General features: G+C 39.6%; 1 protein-coding gene across 3 annotated transcripts; it reads left to right on the top strand.

Moving 5' to 3' along the window:
* The first annotated feature begins 6,083 nt into the window (after positions 1 to 6,083).
* Positions 6,084 to 16,660, top strand: errfi1b (ERBB receptor feedback inhibitor 1b). Of its 3 annotated transcripts, none has more exons than XM_017305943.2 (4): positions 6,084 to 6,340; positions 11,398 to 11,570; positions 11,915 to 11,994; positions 13,698 to 16,660. In XM_017305943.2, exons 2-4 carry the CDS (start codon positions 11,521 to 11,523, stop codon positions 14,678 to 14,680), a joined length of 1,113 nt encoding a protein of 370 aa, XP_017161432.2. In that variant the 5' UTR covers positions 6,084 to 6,340; positions 11,398 to 11,520; the 3' UTR covers positions 14,681 to 16,660. The 3 variants fall into 3 exon arrangements, with proteins under 3 accessions (XP_017161432.2, XP_017161433.2, XP_017161434.2); XM_017305944.2 differs by lacking the exon at positions 6,084 to 6,340 and adding an exon at positions 8,462 to 9,177; XM_017305945.2 differs by lacking the exon at positions 6,084 to 6,340 and adding an exon at positions 11,215 to 11,236.
* The last annotated feature ends 60 nt before the right edge of the window (positions 16,661 to 16,720 follow it).

The raw sequence follows: 16,720 nt of genomic DNA, 5'->3' as shown, positions 1-16,720 counted from the left end.
TCAATGTACAGTATTAAGTTTAAATACTTTTTAAAAATGTAAAAATGTGTCTTAAATGGATTTAGCGCAGTGCTAAATCCTGAACAGACTGACTTTCCAATATATGTTAGTAACTTTTCTCTGATTGCTTTTGTGGAACCCATTGAAAAACAAGTTAAACCAGAATATACCTGTTTGCTCCCTCATTTTAACTATGAATGAAAATGTATGTACTGTAGTTAGTTAGTTAGGTAGGTAGTTAGTTAGTTAGTTAGTTAGTTAGTTAGTTAGTTAGTTAGTTAGTTAGTTAGTTAGATAGGTAGGTAGATAGGTAGGTAGTTGGTTAGTTAGTTGGTTAGTTAGTTTTCTTTGGTGTAAAAGGCATATTGAATAAATATGATTGTCCATCTCCAGTTGAGATGTTTTTAGGAAGCAAAATGGACTAAATTCCTTATACATGTAATCAACATAATATTATAATATAAGATAATAAGGTATTTCAATTGAGTGAACCTCAGATGGTGTGGGTCCAAGTCTACATCGGTTTCATTTTTTAATCTGTGTAATCTATTGAGCAAGCAGACCCTTAAACCTCCTAGAGTGATTCATACTACTGATATATGTTACTCTTGCACATCACATTGAACAGCTTCCCAGATTGTTATCAGGACGTGACATTGCATTATGGAGGGAGGTGTCCTTAATTGCCCTGTGAACATCGTAATGTCAACAGCAGCCTTCCTGGACCTTTGCAACACAAGCAGGATGACTAACGCCATATTGTATCCCGCACTCTATATTCATGGAGGGATCATAATGTGTTGAAGATTGTATTGTCCAAGTTATACGATTACTTTGGAAAGAAGGGTGTGTAGAGAATGTGACGAAATGGTTGAATCAGAAAAAAACTTTGACCTGCTGCCAGAATGGGATTACGGGAGTGATGTGAACAGACACGCCTTCAAGCAGAGAATTACTTTTCCATTTACTGTGATTTGATGGAAATTTCGAGAAATCTCAGAGTAAGCCAAGAAAAAGACCACATTTCTGACTCATATTTGAGATTTTTTCTCTCTCTCTCTCGCTGAGGTTTTTACTGATCTGGTTGAAAGAATCCCCTTCCATTGCTAACAGGTTACACACAAACACGGTAAAGATATTGTCCAGGAGACAAGTTTGCAAACTGAGTCAGCAGCTGCGTTTTTCAGTGACTCAACCCATCCACCTCCAAGCCTTTTCGTTTCCCTGCGCCCTGCCCTCCCTCAGCCCTCCTTCACACACAGGCAAGGCCATTAATATGTTTAACACGAGCTCTAACCCCACTACATCATCACTTCCTCCTACTTTGAAACATCTTCCAATATACACACGCAGAAAGTGAAGGTCTTCCAATTCAGTGAATAGGCTTTTTGGATTATTGCTGCTTTTTTCACTGCTTTTTTTTTCTTTTTTGCCTAAAGCAAAATTTTTTCCCATTGATGAAAAAGGCTAATGACAAGTTGTGACGAATGAGGTGGTGATTTATCTGCGGAGCTGCTTATCCTATAATCTTCCAGTTTGCTTCATGAAACAGTCCCCGTTGCCAGGAAGATGCATCTCCCCCCCACCCCCCACACCAACCCCTTCTGACCTGATTTTCCTTTCCTTCTGGCTGCTTCCAGGCAGCGATTTCCACTCCCGAGGGTTTCTCGACGTCACAGTTCCTCTGTGTGAGAGAGGCACCCGTGAACGAGGAAGTGGAATAGGAAAGAATAGAGAGGCGCAGTAAACTGTAAAACATGGAAAGAGTCTGGCTCCGGCTGTGACTCAACAGGAAGCGGCAGAGCTGGAGTAAGTGAGGTGAGAGACGGAAAGGGGAGGAGGATGAGGAGGGCTGGAGTGGGAGAAGAAGAAAGAAGTTTGGAAGACTGTCTGTGTCATGCTTGAAGACTTTGGGTTATTCAGTGCTGTGCTGACCACATCTTTTTCTCGAGAAATCAGTGGGCTATTACCATACCATGTACCAATCATGACACAGACACGCTGTAGATAAACATCAAACAAAGACACCATCCTGCATGACTAGTCTACTGCCGTCCTGAAGTAGACTGTGTGTCTTGGTCTGATTCAACCAGACTTTGCTCTCAGGATACAATGTCAGAACTGCAAATGTTTCAAATATTGACTTTTGTCTCATTCCATGCACTCTGTTAGGAACAAGTTCAAAACACAGCTGGACGAGCCTTGCTTCATCAAGGCCGAATAAACAACATCTTACTTAGAAAAAGAGGTGAAAGACCAAGGAAGTCCAAATTACAACCTAGGTTAATTGTATTTTATTTCCTGGTACTGTGAACATGTTTTGTTTATCGGAATTAGAGTTCAGATGCCCTGTGGGACTCCTGGGCCCTTAGTTTTAAATTTTAAGTCATGAGATGATCTTTTCATGTTGTTCTCTGACGTTCATTTTACCTTTTGTTCATTACAACTACAAAGACCAATGTATTTTAATATGATTTAAAACATAATCAATTTTTATTGGAGTTTCAGCTTCTGACATGTCTATGAGCTCAGAAAACATGTCCCTTTTGACCAGAGCCATCTTTAAAGAATCGTGTTTTATGTACACCCATTCTGCAGCTTAAAGTGTGACAGACCGGACCTGTATGAAAGTTGTGATCAAGACGTAACTAACATGTCCTTACAGCCACGCAAAACTTGGTGATTTTAAACTTTAGGTAAAACAGAACAAACAAGAAAAAGATGTGCATCATTCCTGCCGGAGGAAAAGAAAATGCCGGAATTAACAATGAGAGACATTTCACAAATCAGTAAATGGTTCTGACGTGACCTGCGTAGGAGAGCGTGTGGGTGGACTCGGCGCAACAGAGAGATTTTACAGGACAAAAAACAAATCAATTGGCATTGTTGATGCTGGCTTGTTTCCGAAGCCTTCATGTCGTAGTTGACCGGTTGTGTTTGTGTTTGCTTACGCAGACAGAAGCTGAAGGACAGCACACAGAAAGCCATTTTCCTGGCAAAAACTGGAAAGTGGATTTGTTAGTCTGGACCAAACAGAGCTTCAGACTTCGAACCATTGGTATAAATAAATCCTGAGGGCAACAGACACTTCAAATATGGAGCTGGATCAAAGCACCCCTTAAAAGTGTTGGAGAAGCATTGAATTAAACCCTCCAATCATCGCTGCTCCATTGCGATAGCACTTTAAGTACGCCCATATAAAGTAATATAATGAGGACCTAAACCTGTGTAAATCATAAATCTACACAATGCATTCACCACATGCTGTTTGGAAATCTGGGTTTTGAAATCACCCACTGTCCCCAGATGATGTGTTTGCTCAAAGGAAGACTCATAGCTTTTCAGTAAGTTTGATTTATTTCATGTTGAGCAATGAGATGCGTGGTTGGACCTTTGACCTTGGTGTGACATAGTGGTGAAACTGCTCCCTTTTTTCCACATTGGAGCCCCAAAGCTTCAAAAAACACATTTTGTCACCTCAATGTGTTTGAGGTTTTCTGCTGGTTTCTGCTCACTAGAGCACTTTCTTTCCCCTATTTGACTTTGGCCTAACTCCAAAGAGGACTTCTTATGAACTTTGCCCAACAATGGTTGTCTTCTAACCAAATACAACTTGTCTTACATGAAAGTCCCAGCTAATAGCTGTCCTGTTCTGTTCTCACACCTGAGCTGTAGGTTTCAGCAGATCCTCCAGAGCAGTTTCTTGGCTGCTTCTCCAAGTGATGCCCTCCTCGTCCCGCCAGTCAGTGTAAGTCTGGCCTTGGTGAGTTTGAGACCTCCAAAACGTTTTCCCCGACCCGTTGGCTGTGTTCCTTGGTCTTATTGTTGCTGTTTCTTCACTGATGTTTTTTTTTTGTTTGTTTTTTTTAACAAACCTTCACATCAAACTCCAATAAACTACATTGAGGATGGTGGTTGTAATATGACTCCAAAAAAAGTCAAAGAATTGTGGACAAAGACATTGTTACAGTCCTCTGCACATATTTGTCTTCTTAAATTAAGAAAAAAAAAAGCATTCATCCTTTCAAAAATGTGCACAGTTATTTCTCAGATGTCATCATGTAAAGATGATTTTGAATGTTTTCCACTTTGGCCGGTGGCCTCCGTGTGCGCATGTTGTGACCCTGGATTCTGAAAGCTGTGGGAGTCGTTGTTGGGGCGAGCCAGCCCCCCAGAGCAGAGGTCAAATCATTTCCTGCTCTCACAGATCTCTGTCTCTCACAGCTGTCAGTGCTGTAAGAAGCCCACCTTCCACATCTGTAGCACCTCCCACCTCCGCACTTATTATTGTCCCCCCCACCCCCTGTCTTTTAAGGACCAGTTTGACCGAAGATATTGATGAACATTTAAAAAAAATAATAATAATAACATAAATTATAAGATAGGATTTCCCTGCTAGAAAGAGAGGATGAAAGAAGTTTTACATCTGGTCAGAAAATAAACAATGTCTCGAGGTGGAACAGGAGAGGAAGGGAGGAGGTGTTAACATGTGTTTTCTGTGGTAAATATGTCTGTGTGGGTGGATCTGCTGACATGGTGACACAGGGAATTCTCTTATGGAGGAACCAGCTGTGCGTAAACATGTAATAGTAATTAGAAGCAGCACCACAGACTGCAGGCAGACATGCCTGGTGCTGCTTTCAAAGTCACGGTCAACCTGTCCTCTGTTTGAGTTTCACATTCTTTTGACTCCTAATGCTCTTAGCCCCGGCAAATCTGTTAGTGGTCGCTGCAACTAAAGTGTGACACACGACAGTTTTGTTTATGAGACACATGCATTAGTAAAACCTAAAAAATACTTCATTTACAAAAGATCCAGGTTTAAATAGTTAAAATTCCTATCCGTTGAGATGATGTTTAAAGCACTTGTGCGCACATAGTTGTCGAATTCTGACGAATGCAACATCTGCAAGGAGAAATGCTTATGAAACTCTTGCCTCTAATTAGCTGCAGCTCTTTGTTGCAACCCACCGCTTCCTGCACGACACGCTCTAGTTCCCTTTTTTTTTTCCTTTTCCAGCGAAACGCCTAGGATTTTATGTTATTATGAGTGATTTGAAACACACTCCCTCTCTTTGCCTGTTCTCTGCGGTCTGATCGTTATAAGGTTGGGGTTTGACAAGCCGGAGGAGGCGGGAAGAAAATCAGGCTCCTCAGATGTCTGAGTGGGTTTCAGACCACAACCTTTGACCCTCTTCTGTGAGCAGACATCTCAGTTGCTGAAGAACCGCCAGCTGTTGGGAGGAAGAGAGGGGAATGAGCTGACGGATGATGCTAGGGTTCTGTTTGATTGTTATACAGTTTGTCAAAGGCAAGAATCTACAAAAAACGTGAACTGTGTTAAAGAAAAAAGAAGGTAAAATTTCAATTCTGGTCAGAGTTGATGGGAGGCCTGGATGGAGCTACAAGCAAGGCAATCCTGGAAAGAACTTGACTGGATTTTATTTGCTGTTTGCAAATAAAATCAAGCAGCCACAGCTACAATGTAAGATTAGTTCAAAGCATGTTCTTGTGTTAGAATGGCCTAGTCAAAGTCTACTCCAAATTCAGTTGACAATCTGTTGCAAGAATTAAAAATGAATGTACACAGGCACTCTGAAAACAATCAGACACAGATTGAGTCACTTTACAAATTAGATTGGGAATAAATGTTGTTCTCCAGATGAGCAGAGCTGTTAAAGTCTTTCCCTCAGAAGACCTACACCGGTCATTATGAACAGTCTTACAAAATAGTTTCTATTATTCAAAAAAATGTATATAAAAATGCATTTTTTGTGAATTCTTATTTGTAAACAAATCCACAAATAATAAAGCTTGACTGTGTGCTTCACAGTTATGTGCTGCTGCTCAGTGTTGCTCTGTCCCATTAATTAAACATAAAAATCTTAAGCATTAAGCATAAAGTTCTTAAGCAAGATGCTTCTTTGAATACGAATAAATGAAAACCCATTTTAAATATGGCATTTTTAAAGATTCCCACTGAGCAAATGTTTTTAATTTTGAGCTGGTGTTTTTTTTTTTTGTTGTTTTTTTTTTTATGAATGGTGGAATGTTTCATGTTCAGGGAGATTTTTTCCCTTTAAGGCAGCAATGGGTGGAGTTACAGAAACGCTCACAGGGTGTTGGATCCATTTATAAGGAGTTATGGAAAACTGCGTCACTCTGACCAAATCGGTTTCACCTCCCTGCCTTGTTGACAGAGGAAGGATGTTGCACATGGCTCGGTTCTGATGGGACTCCGGCTCACCACAGCTACACTTTTGAATCCGAACGCCCTGGAGAAGCAAGGACCGATCAAGACGCGTTTACGTCATGGAGACATAGTCGGGATTTATTTCTGGTAAGAGTTTTGAGTTTTTGCCGAGTGCTTTACCGCTGATAAACTGGGGCTTAAAGTTGTGAATAAAAGGGTGACTGGAAATTACACAGGCTTGTGTATAATATGAAAGAACACGTTGTCTTCTTGAACTAGTTTACGCTGTGAATTTAGGGAGTCCCTTTGCTCACAGGAATTTAATTTAGAAAACACCCTCTGTTCAGAAATGCATTTAATGGATTTAGAGCCTTTATTTAAAACTGAAGTTTAAATTATGCTCTTTTTAATGGGTCGAAAACGCTACTAACCCACACAGATTAGGTTATTTGTCCAGAGGGACTCTCAGCTGTCCTGCTGTCCCGCTACTGGATTACTGACAGATTTGAAAGGCAACCAATTCCCTTTGGGCCCGACAGAGGGCGCTGAAGAGACCCGAAATGCCTTGCAAAACCATAATGATACATTTACTATGTAATATAGATGTGAAAAACTTTTCATATAAACTGTTCAGATACAGTTTTACATTTTGTCACATTACAATCACATACTCTATCTCACTGATACACATTAAGTTTTTCAAAAATGTTTTTAAGTTAAGTTTCTTAGAAAAAATCTCTACCTAAATACCTACTTACCTAACTATAGAAACATTCTTATCCTTTGGTACTACCTGGTTGGTTGACCGACTTTGTTAAATTACGCTTTTTGTATTGACTGACAGGCTTAAATTTCCATGCCTGAAGTTAGAAAAACAAATAAAAGGTCCTTATTAGTAAAAAAATATATACATATGGTATATACAGACAATTTTATCACCAAACCTCATTGCAAAAGCCAACATGGCTGCCTTGAATGTAAAACGATGGCTGGCTGCATAGTTTTGTTTGTTGCACTTCTTGCGATTTTTACTTTACCGACCATTGAAGTTTCTTCAGCGAATGTTATGCCACAGTGTCAAAGTACGATTTGCTGAAAAACACATTGAATTAGCCTGGATTGCTAATAGCTGTTGGCCTGGTTAATGAACAAACTGCATAAATAAAACAGAGCGTAGGTGGCCACCAGCACTGTTCCTGGTTTACTGTTGTCCAACTACATAAATTCATTTAATCCAGTCTACCTTAGAAATAATTAATCCTGAATTACCTATACTGACTGGTATGATACCACAATTTAATAACAATAGTTATACAACTATAGTATATTGTTTAATACACGTTTGCGGTAAATTGTAATATTCACTGGACTGATCTTCATGAAATCTTTTTAAAAAGGAAAACAGGGCCGCTCATTTTATGACCTGTTTTCTGCGTACATGACTTTATGAACGATTTCATAGGCGTGTCCACACTTTTTATGATTTACAATGGGTAATCAGGTTCCAGAATTCATTCTAGCACCTGATGACACATTTGGGCTGAGCCTTCTACATTTTTTGTGTGTGTAAACTGAAAGTAAAGTGGTGTCATATGCAGTAGATGGATCAGAATATTAGTTTTATTTAGAGGTCTGTGTGTGGTGAGAGTAATATTAATCCTCTGCTACGCATTGTACCAACCATTATCACGTTAAAACTTATGTTTTGGTGATTGGTTTGGACATGGAACCTTTACAGGATATGACCTAAACTTATATGTTATTACAAAACACTTGATGTTGAGAATAATATTGGGAGTCTGCTACATTTATTTATTTAAACTTTGATAAAACCAACTCTAGTTTTTAATAGGTGTTTTCATGGTCAATTTTAAATCTGATTTTCTTGGTAAAAAAAAAATAAAAAAATTTGATTTTTCTTAAATTTTTATCAATGAAGGTGCTCTGGTCAGATGAAAAATTTATTTAAGTTAACACAGGCAAAATCACTGTGCATGTGGCAGAAAACCAACAATGCACATTCACTGTAAAATAAAAATGTCTCTAAAATCCTGTCAGCTGTGGTTACCAGAATTTCACCGTATAAATATAGTACAATTCTGAATCTTACCATATAATTCACAGTTAAATTCTAAGGTATTTTACCGTAAATTAGAGACACTTTTTTTTTTTTTTTTTTTTTACAGTGTTGTGACACACCATCCGCATGGTGAAACATGGCAGTGGCAGCATGATGCTGTGGGTGAGGCTGCAAAAGAGAATTTTATTTTTTTGTTATTGTTGTGGCTATGAAAACTTCATGCTAGTTGGTAAGCTCTCGCTACACACTGATGAATTTGTGGATTTAAAGCACATCATTTGTGCAAACACACTGCAACAATAGGCTCATCCATACCCGTCTGACCGGTGAATAGCCTGACAAATGTGAGGTTGGTGCTCGCCAAGGACAGCACATCAAGCTCCTGTGCGACCTAAAACAAACTGCTTCCTCCAGCTTGCGCTTCGTCCTTCGCCGTGTGCCAACACGCACATTCACCATGCGCGGCGCAGGCTCATGCTTCGGCCACGCCGGCCCGTCTCCATGGCGCATCTCTCGTCCTAACCTCATGGGAGAGTTCACTTGTATTTTCAGGCTTGGCCGACTCTGGGCCGGGGTTGCACAAAGGCCCATTCACGGCTGAGAGTGCTTCCATTCATGGATGCTGAGTAATTGCCCACAGAATTCCTAATTGTTCAGCGTCTTCCATCGCTGAGGCTCTCGGGTGGAAATGACGCCACAGACGGGTTGGTTTAGGAAATTATATTAATATTCAAACACACAGATGAGCCAATGTTTTGTTTGGTCTGTGTGGGGTTAACTTTGAGTGCTTTGAATGGTTTGCTTCCCACTTCAGCCCTCGGACGTCTGACACGGGCCGTGAAACAAAGCGGGACTGTGAGACTTAAAGGACGATGTGATGGCTAAGGTGTTGACCTCTGGTCAGGTGGGATTAATTAATAGCTTCATTTTAATGTGAAATGCTACTTTTACTGCAGTTGATTGAGTGTAAATTCTCAATGTTTTGACATCGAGAGGGATCAGATATCTCCATTAATATGAAAATAACTTCTGGTGGGATATGAACATTTTAAAAGTACTTTGATTTGGACGCTTTTTTCTGAACTGATTTGATAAACAACCAAATAAGACCCGTTGTCTTCCTGGGATCAAACCGAGTTTTCTGTTTTATCATTGTACTTTGCTTGTGTTTGTGGTTCCGGATCAGAGGAACGCTGTACAATTAGCCCCTGTTGAGCGGGCGGATACTGCCGTGTTTCATGGTCAAAGAAAGAGGGAGAGAGGAAGGAGACTGAGGAGAGCCGCCTCCGCCTCCCTCACACACATCTGACCCGAGGTTGTGCAACAGCCTGGGAGTACAAAGCGAAACATACTGTTCAGCAGCTGCTACAGTAGACTGAAGTCATTTACGAGGTTGTTGTCAGTTTTTTTTTCTTAGACATTTCCATAAAATTGGTCACAAGTACAGCATGTTTTAATGTGTCTTGTGCCAGAAAAAAAAGAGGGACTGTATTTGTGCGTGCAGATCTACGGTGCTGCACAAAGAGCCAGACTTTCCTGTTATCTTTTTAAACATGACATGATGAATAGTTCACTATTATCCCTGCAAAGCTTTCAAAGTTTTTTTTTTCATTCTCTGAGTTTTTGTGTGTGTGTGCGCGCGTGTGTGTGTGCGTGTGTGTGTGTGTGTGTGTCTGTGTTAAGCTGCACGTCTCTGACGTAAGATAAACCAAGTGTGGAGTTGACACAAAACAAACAGCTTGCTCTTTTTTTCTCCTACGCATGTCTGCTTTTCGAATTTTTCAAGCACATTCCGTGCAGCACTGAAAATAAACATGATTTACTCACGTTTGATGTCGCAACAAATTCCTGAATGTGTCCTTTTGCCGTGACGTCTAAGGATTTCCACACATTTAGAAAGTTTTTAATTTTGTCTTTATAACACCAAACTTCCCATGTGCTTTTCTTGGAAAGTACATGGAAAGAGGATGGAAAAGGCTGTCGTTTTTTTTTGTTTTTTTTTTAACAAATAAAAGCCAGCTTTGCACATCTACGAACTAAAAATAAACATAAACTGTGGCAAACTACAAATTCAACTTTTTCTTTCATTCACTAATGACGTTCTCCTTGCCACTGTTCCAGATTTGTGGCAAGCAGAATGAATATTTGTCCTGTCAACAGATTCTACCAGCTGAGCGGTGTATCTCTGCAGCTCCTCCAGAGATTTACCATATGTTTCCCAGCTGGCCATGTTGCAGTCATGCCGTATTTGTTCTGTTGTCAAATGATGGATTGAACAGTTTGTTGTGAAATGTCTAAAGCTAAGGAGATTGTTGTCTGACATAGCATTGCTTCAAACTCTTTATCTTCAACCTGTCTGGTGTGTTGATCACACAAAATCAATCAGTCAACACCAATAAATTCATGTTTCTGGCTGTAATTTGACGAAAATTAAATAGAACTCCTTATTAAACGTAATTAAGCTTTTAGTTTTTTTACATTACGTTTAACTGTGTTGTTGTTACTTAAACTGACTGGTTTAAGATATTAACTTAATCGTTGCTGTGTTGAAACAACTAAAACAAACTATTAAAGTTGCCAACATGTGCTGTTTTTCAGTTGAACCTGTGTAATATTTCTTAAAAAATATGTACTGTTATGATTCGGACTCAACAGAAATTTTGAAAATAAACAAAATGGCAGCAAAAATAGAGTAAAACCGTTAAAATATTATAAGAAGGTAAATTTCAAAGAAAACCCGTGGTTTAAAACTCTTTCGCAGCGCTGTGCGCTACCTTGTTTTAAGCAGCTTCCTGCACAGCTGCCATCGAGTCAAATCATTACTTATTTACTGCTACAGGCTTTAATGATTATGATCTTATGTTCCCACTTCTCTTAAAGTATTTAATCAGATAAGATGATGACTCTTTTAATTGCCGGGCGTGTTGCTCAGGGTGGAAGACTGAACTGTACACCCAGTTCAGGTAGCTTTGTTATGAGCCTTTTTACACCAGTAAATCCTGTTTAAACCAAAGCAAAGATAATGCCCACAAGCCAAACATGAAAGAGTGTTTATTTTATTTCTGAATATATATTTTTTTTATTCAGGTTCTCTAACAAGTGTGTCTGTGTGTGTTCCCACCAGCTTGTTGCTGCGGCTGCTGCCTAAAATGAACCTGCGATGGGTTTGATGGAGCTGACTGGCGTCGGAGCTTCGCATCAATGCCTTTCAGACCTTTTTGAATATTAGGAACATCCTTTCTGCCGCATGATGGATGGAAATCAAAGTAACTACCGGGGCCACCAAGAACTGCACGGGTAAACAAATGTTGATTAAATATTACAGAAAATTTTTTAAAAAGAGGTATACTTATGTGCTTTGTTTGGAAAGACCCCCAAAAACCTCAAACCCTAAATCAGGTTCCTCTGTAAGTGCTGTACAGAGGAAATAAGCAACATGGCTGAAAGCAATGTAAAACAGTAACATAAAACGTGTTTCAAGGATTCACCTAACCTGTAATGTCGAGCGTCACATTTTCTGTTACATGCATATTTGTTGTATTCAGCACGTAATAACTGATTGACAGCAGGTTACATGCAGGACTTGCTCACACACTCACACATGAATCTGTACGGGTTGCTCAGGCTGTTTTGCTTTGCAGAGTGTGCTTCGGCCTGAGCGCTGACATAGACCACAACCTGACGGAGCTTCAGCAACAACAAACGGCCAGGGAGTTTAACTGTGAGTCAGATATTACTTTTATTTTTAACTTGTTGAACAGTAACTGAGGAGGATGCCACGGGTTGCCGCGCTCGCCACTTTTACTGGAACACCTGGTGTGAAAAGTCTCAACGTGAGCTAATCTTTTCTTGCAGTAGCATCACCTCACACTGAAAATCTGAATAAAAATACAGCCTTTGTGGGATTTAGAGATGGATTTCTGTTTAGCATTATATTTATGCCACTGTAGTTGAAAAGTCCTAGGTTCTAGGAATATCTAATTATTAATCCATAATTCCCAAAGGGGTGTACAAAGTGTGGCTTGGGGGCTTTTTGGAACAACTTAGCAACTTAACAACTCCAGCAAACAAGGTTAATGCAGATCGAAACATTTTGTACTTTTTAAAAAATTTATTTGCCATGTTTTTAGGTAGAGATACAAACATACAGATTCAAACATGTAGAGATCCTGACTTTTTTTACTCAAAAACAGAGTTGGGCACAGCGATCACTAAGTTAGACTGAGTGCAGTAAAGCTCTTTGAAGAAAGTTCACGTTTTTGTTGCTGGTACTAAATTAAATACATTTAAAATGAAAAGAAAAGAAATGGTATACCTTCTATTATTATTATTATTATTATTATTATTAGTAGTAGTAGTAGTAGTAGTAGTATTAATGTTAATGTCTGACACCCTTTTCTAAACCTACAATAGTTTATTTTTCCCTGCTTTGTCTTATTAAAGTATTTCATGTTAAACATTATTTTACTTTTTTGTGGATAAAAATTTGATTTCCCCCTTAGTACATTTAACTTGTCAATTTTATCCCACAGTGCAAATGTTTGGACGTCGCTGTCCGACACACTCTGAATATCACCTACATGTGTTCACATGTTTTGTTTGGGAAACCAATAAATGTAGCAAAGGTGATATTTGTTGAAATCAATTTTTTCTTTATGTGAGATGTTTTCCCCCCACACTCTTTAAACACAATCAAATTAAAAGATTAATTTCTCAAATTATTTTTTTTTACATTATTGTGATATATTCATTGTGAGTCTTTTATACACTCTCAACCACATGAGTCAACAAGTGTATTTTTTTTTTGCATAGATTATTGTAACTTAACATTAGATTCTTTGCAATTGTTACTTCACAATAAATATGTTCAGTTGAAATGGAACAGTTTAATGTTAAATTCATGTATTGTTTTCTTTCATTAGCATCAGAGATTATATTCCTTAGTTAAATCTTAATTGTCCCACTAAACGTCTCAGAAGGAGTGAATGAGTCGGGCATCACGGAGCTCAGTTTCATGTCAGAGTAGGAACAGGAGGTGACGATATCGCTCCTGGGTCACCAGCTGCTCCGGCAGTCTGGGACAAGTTGGATGTTTCCACAAAGAAGGTTATGGGAAGCTTAGTTAAGATTGTGGCCAGTTTTGCAGATAATGACAGTTCCTGTGTTAATCAGGGTGTTGTGGCTGATGTTTGACGAAGAAGGCGATACGTTAGGCGGGTGTTTTCACAATTGCTTCCTGTCCACTATCTGTTTTCACCGTGGGTTGTTTTTCCATGTTTCTTCCCCCCGAGATGTTTTTTCTTTCTCCTCTGCAGGAAGAAACAGTGATAACAGACACTTCCTATCAGCTAGAGAAGTTCTTAGTTAAAGGGCAGTTTGGGGATTTAATTTGGTTTAATGCTTTGTGTCTCTTTCCTTCCACAGCCACCCGGTTTCCTGCTTTCTACTCTGATGCTTACCAGCTAACGTTGGGTAATGTTCCGCATCCCTGCGAGGGAGACCAGGTGGTCCCTTCGTCCCAGAGAAGAGGCCGCCAGAAAGAGGCCAAACCCCTCCCTCCTTTGCCTGACCCTGAGGACTTTATGTCAGATGAAGCTGCAGACAGTGAAGTCGAATTCTTTACCAGCGACCGCCAGCGCCTCCTGCCCAAAAGCTGCTCAAAGGCGATAACCAGAAGCAGCAACAAAAACTGTGGTCAGGTGAATTTTGCCTACCAGGGGGGCTCACTGGGGATCAGGCCTGCTGGATCCGACTCCATTGTTTTCTCCTGGCCAAGCAGAGAGGACAGACCGCTGGGCAGAGGAAGCAGAATTGCAGCAAACTTTGATCAATTTGCTCACGAGAAAAGAGACAACCAGCACGAGGTGTCTTCTGTTGGAGGCAAACTGTCAGACCAAGCCCAGCCACCCTCCAGAAACCGATTTTCCTGTTCAGGTCTTCCTTCTGATGCCCATATGAGTTGTCTGCCCGTCCTCCCTGAAAAACCTCGAATTCCTCCTCGCATCCCCATCCCGCCCAAACCCTCTGCTTCCTCAAAACCAGCGAGCGACAACGACGACGAAAAGCCCCCCAAGGTTCCCCCACGCGTCCCCTTGGTGCCGCCCTGCCCGCCGCGCACCCCGAGCCCCAAAAGCCTCCCGATTTACATCAACGGCGTGATGCCCGTCACGCAGAGTTTCGCTGCTAATCCAAATTATGTGAGCAAGACCGTACAGAGGCAGCAGAGTGAAAGGGCCCTGCCGGAGGCACAGTTTTCTCCCTGCATCGTTCCCATTTTGAAGGACGGCAAACAGGCCAGCGCCACACACTACATCCTGCTGCCGCCGGGGCGGCACGCTCACGCCGAGAGGCGGGGAAGGCTCCTGAGCGAGCCCAACAGGACGGGATGTGTGTGGCAGAAAAGATAGACATCCTTCCAACGAGTAATGCAAAGCAAGTGACTGACATTAGGCATGGGCCAGTAAAACTGTCTTATGGCATAATTTTTAGTTAAAGACAAAAAATAAAACAGTGTCATGGTATTAATAAGAAAAAAAAAAGGTTTTAAGAGCTTCTTATGGAGAGTATAATACGTTTTTGACATTTTTTATAGAGTAACACTTGGAGTCTGTTAAACTGATTGTGTGCTGTGAATACACTTTAAAAAAATACTGATTTGCAAAATGTTACAATCAAGGTGTGATGTGGAAAATAACAGCCAAGAATACCAGTTAGGTGTAATTCAGTGTAAACCTACCTAATTTAAAAAGCAGTGTTTGAATTGAAAATGAGAAAAAAAAAAGAAAAAGTCAGCCGACTGGTCATGCATGTCAACAAGCAGCAGGAGAACATGACCCGTCCAGTATTTCTCTTCATTCTCATTAAATGAAGAGAAATACTTCATTTAATGAGTATCGCCTTCTTCGTCAAACATCAGCCACAACACCCTGATAAGCCACAGGAACGGTGCGACAGGAACTTCTAGCGTTAACGGTTTTAAACCAAGCTATACCTTGATACCAGCACTGACCCATGCCTAAGCCACATTGTTGTGTACATGACACACTGCTGTACGTATGTCGCTCGTTTATTTTATTTTGTGTGGTTTTATTATGTGTGGTTTCACTGTGATTTGTTTTTGACTGAATTTCCTACCGGTCAGTATTTTTAAGAGACATTTTTACTGTTCAACCCTACAACAATAAAGTACGGCACTCAGTATTTCTTTAGCAGTGGAGGAAACACACTTACCTCATTTCACATTTTTCACTGAGAAGTATTTCTCAATTAATTACAAAGTCATCCTGTTTTTTTGTTGTTGTTTTTTTAGTTAGTTTAGTTTAAATGAACAAAACTCTTAGTTACTACCCACATATTGATATATTTCATGTTTGTTTCTGTTCGTAATTAGAGGTTTTAATTAACTAAGCCAGAATGATCAAAATAATAAAAAGAAAACATTTCAAATATATCACTATGTGTAATGACGGTTGATTACCTTTTCTAAACTGATATTCTAGTTTATTGAGATATACTTGTCCTGCAGGTTTTTTTTATGTGTAATTACTGAGTAGTGCTTATTGCAAAGTTGTGCTAATGTCACTAAAACCATCCACCAGCCTGAACCAATACTGTTTTCCTTAAAAGAGAGCACATGATCAAAGGTACAAGCTAGGCTTGTGCCTTTGTTCTGATTGCACAAGTTGTTTTATACTCACAGATGTAATATTTTCAGATCATTTTAAACATTTGGACTGATGCTAAGTGTGACAGTGAAGGGTATGTTTGGTGAACACATCCTATTATCAGAAGAGACCTTTAAGTGTTTTCTTTCATTATTTTCACGTTTTGATTTGATCAATTTGCCCATTTCAAATTTTCAACAGATCTTAAGATGAAACAATCCGACTTTTAATTTTTGTCGCACACATTCCAACCAGAACACATTATATTAAAAGACATAATTAGACATCTGAATACATAAACCCACACCTAAAGTTCAAATGAAATATAATCAAGGAATTGCTTCACTTAGTTTTTTTTTAATATATCCTAATTCCCTTTAGGTCTTCTGCCTATTATTTAATTTTTCCAGACAAAGGAGGCCTACTTAGCTCGAATCAGATTTCACATTTATGATAATTATTCCCACATGTACATTTTTTGTCAGCATTGGTTCAGTTGGCATGGTAACTGCCCGTGTTGGATTTATTTTTACAGAGATTTGTGGATGAAATCCAGTTACGTTTACACTGTTGAAGTTCAGACTCATGTTTACAACCTTTGTTACACCAACTTCATGAAGTTCTTATAAAGGTTCAACATGGATTCAGGCCCTTGAAAGGCTGCAAATTGTAATATTGTTTTATGGTCTATTTAATGAAATAAATAACTTATTCATTGTGTAACTTATTTCTTGATCCTTTCTACCAGATGCCAATAAAATAAGGGCTTTGAATGTTTTTTTG

Source organism: Poecilia reticulata, chromosome 7 (genome assembly GCF_904066995.2).
Source record: "Poecilia reticulata chromosome 7, P_reticulata-male-v2, whole genome shotgun sequence".
In the NCBI taxonomy this organism is placed as follows: domain Eukaryota; kingdom Metazoa; phylum Chordata; class Actinopteri; order Cyprinodontiformes; family Poeciliidae; genus Poecilia; species Poecilia reticulata.
Note: the sequence above shows the minus strand (reverse complement) of the source record. Positions and strands in the feature narration are given on the sequence as shown.

Excerpts from the sequence above, each read along its gene's own strand:
- errfi1b (XM_017305943.2), top strand. The coding sequence starts at position 11,521 with ATGATGGATGGAAATCAAAGTAACTACCGGGGCCACCAAGAACTGCAC. Across the intron at positions 11,571-11,914 it reads GGCCACCAAGAACTGCACGG|AGTGTGCTTCGGCCTGAGCG; the intron begins GTAAACAAATGT and ends TTTGCTTTGCAG. Across the intron at positions 11,995-13,697 it reads AACGGCCAGGGAGTTTAACT|CCACCCGGTTTCCTGCTTTC; the intron begins GTGAGTCAGATA and ends TTCCTTCCACAG.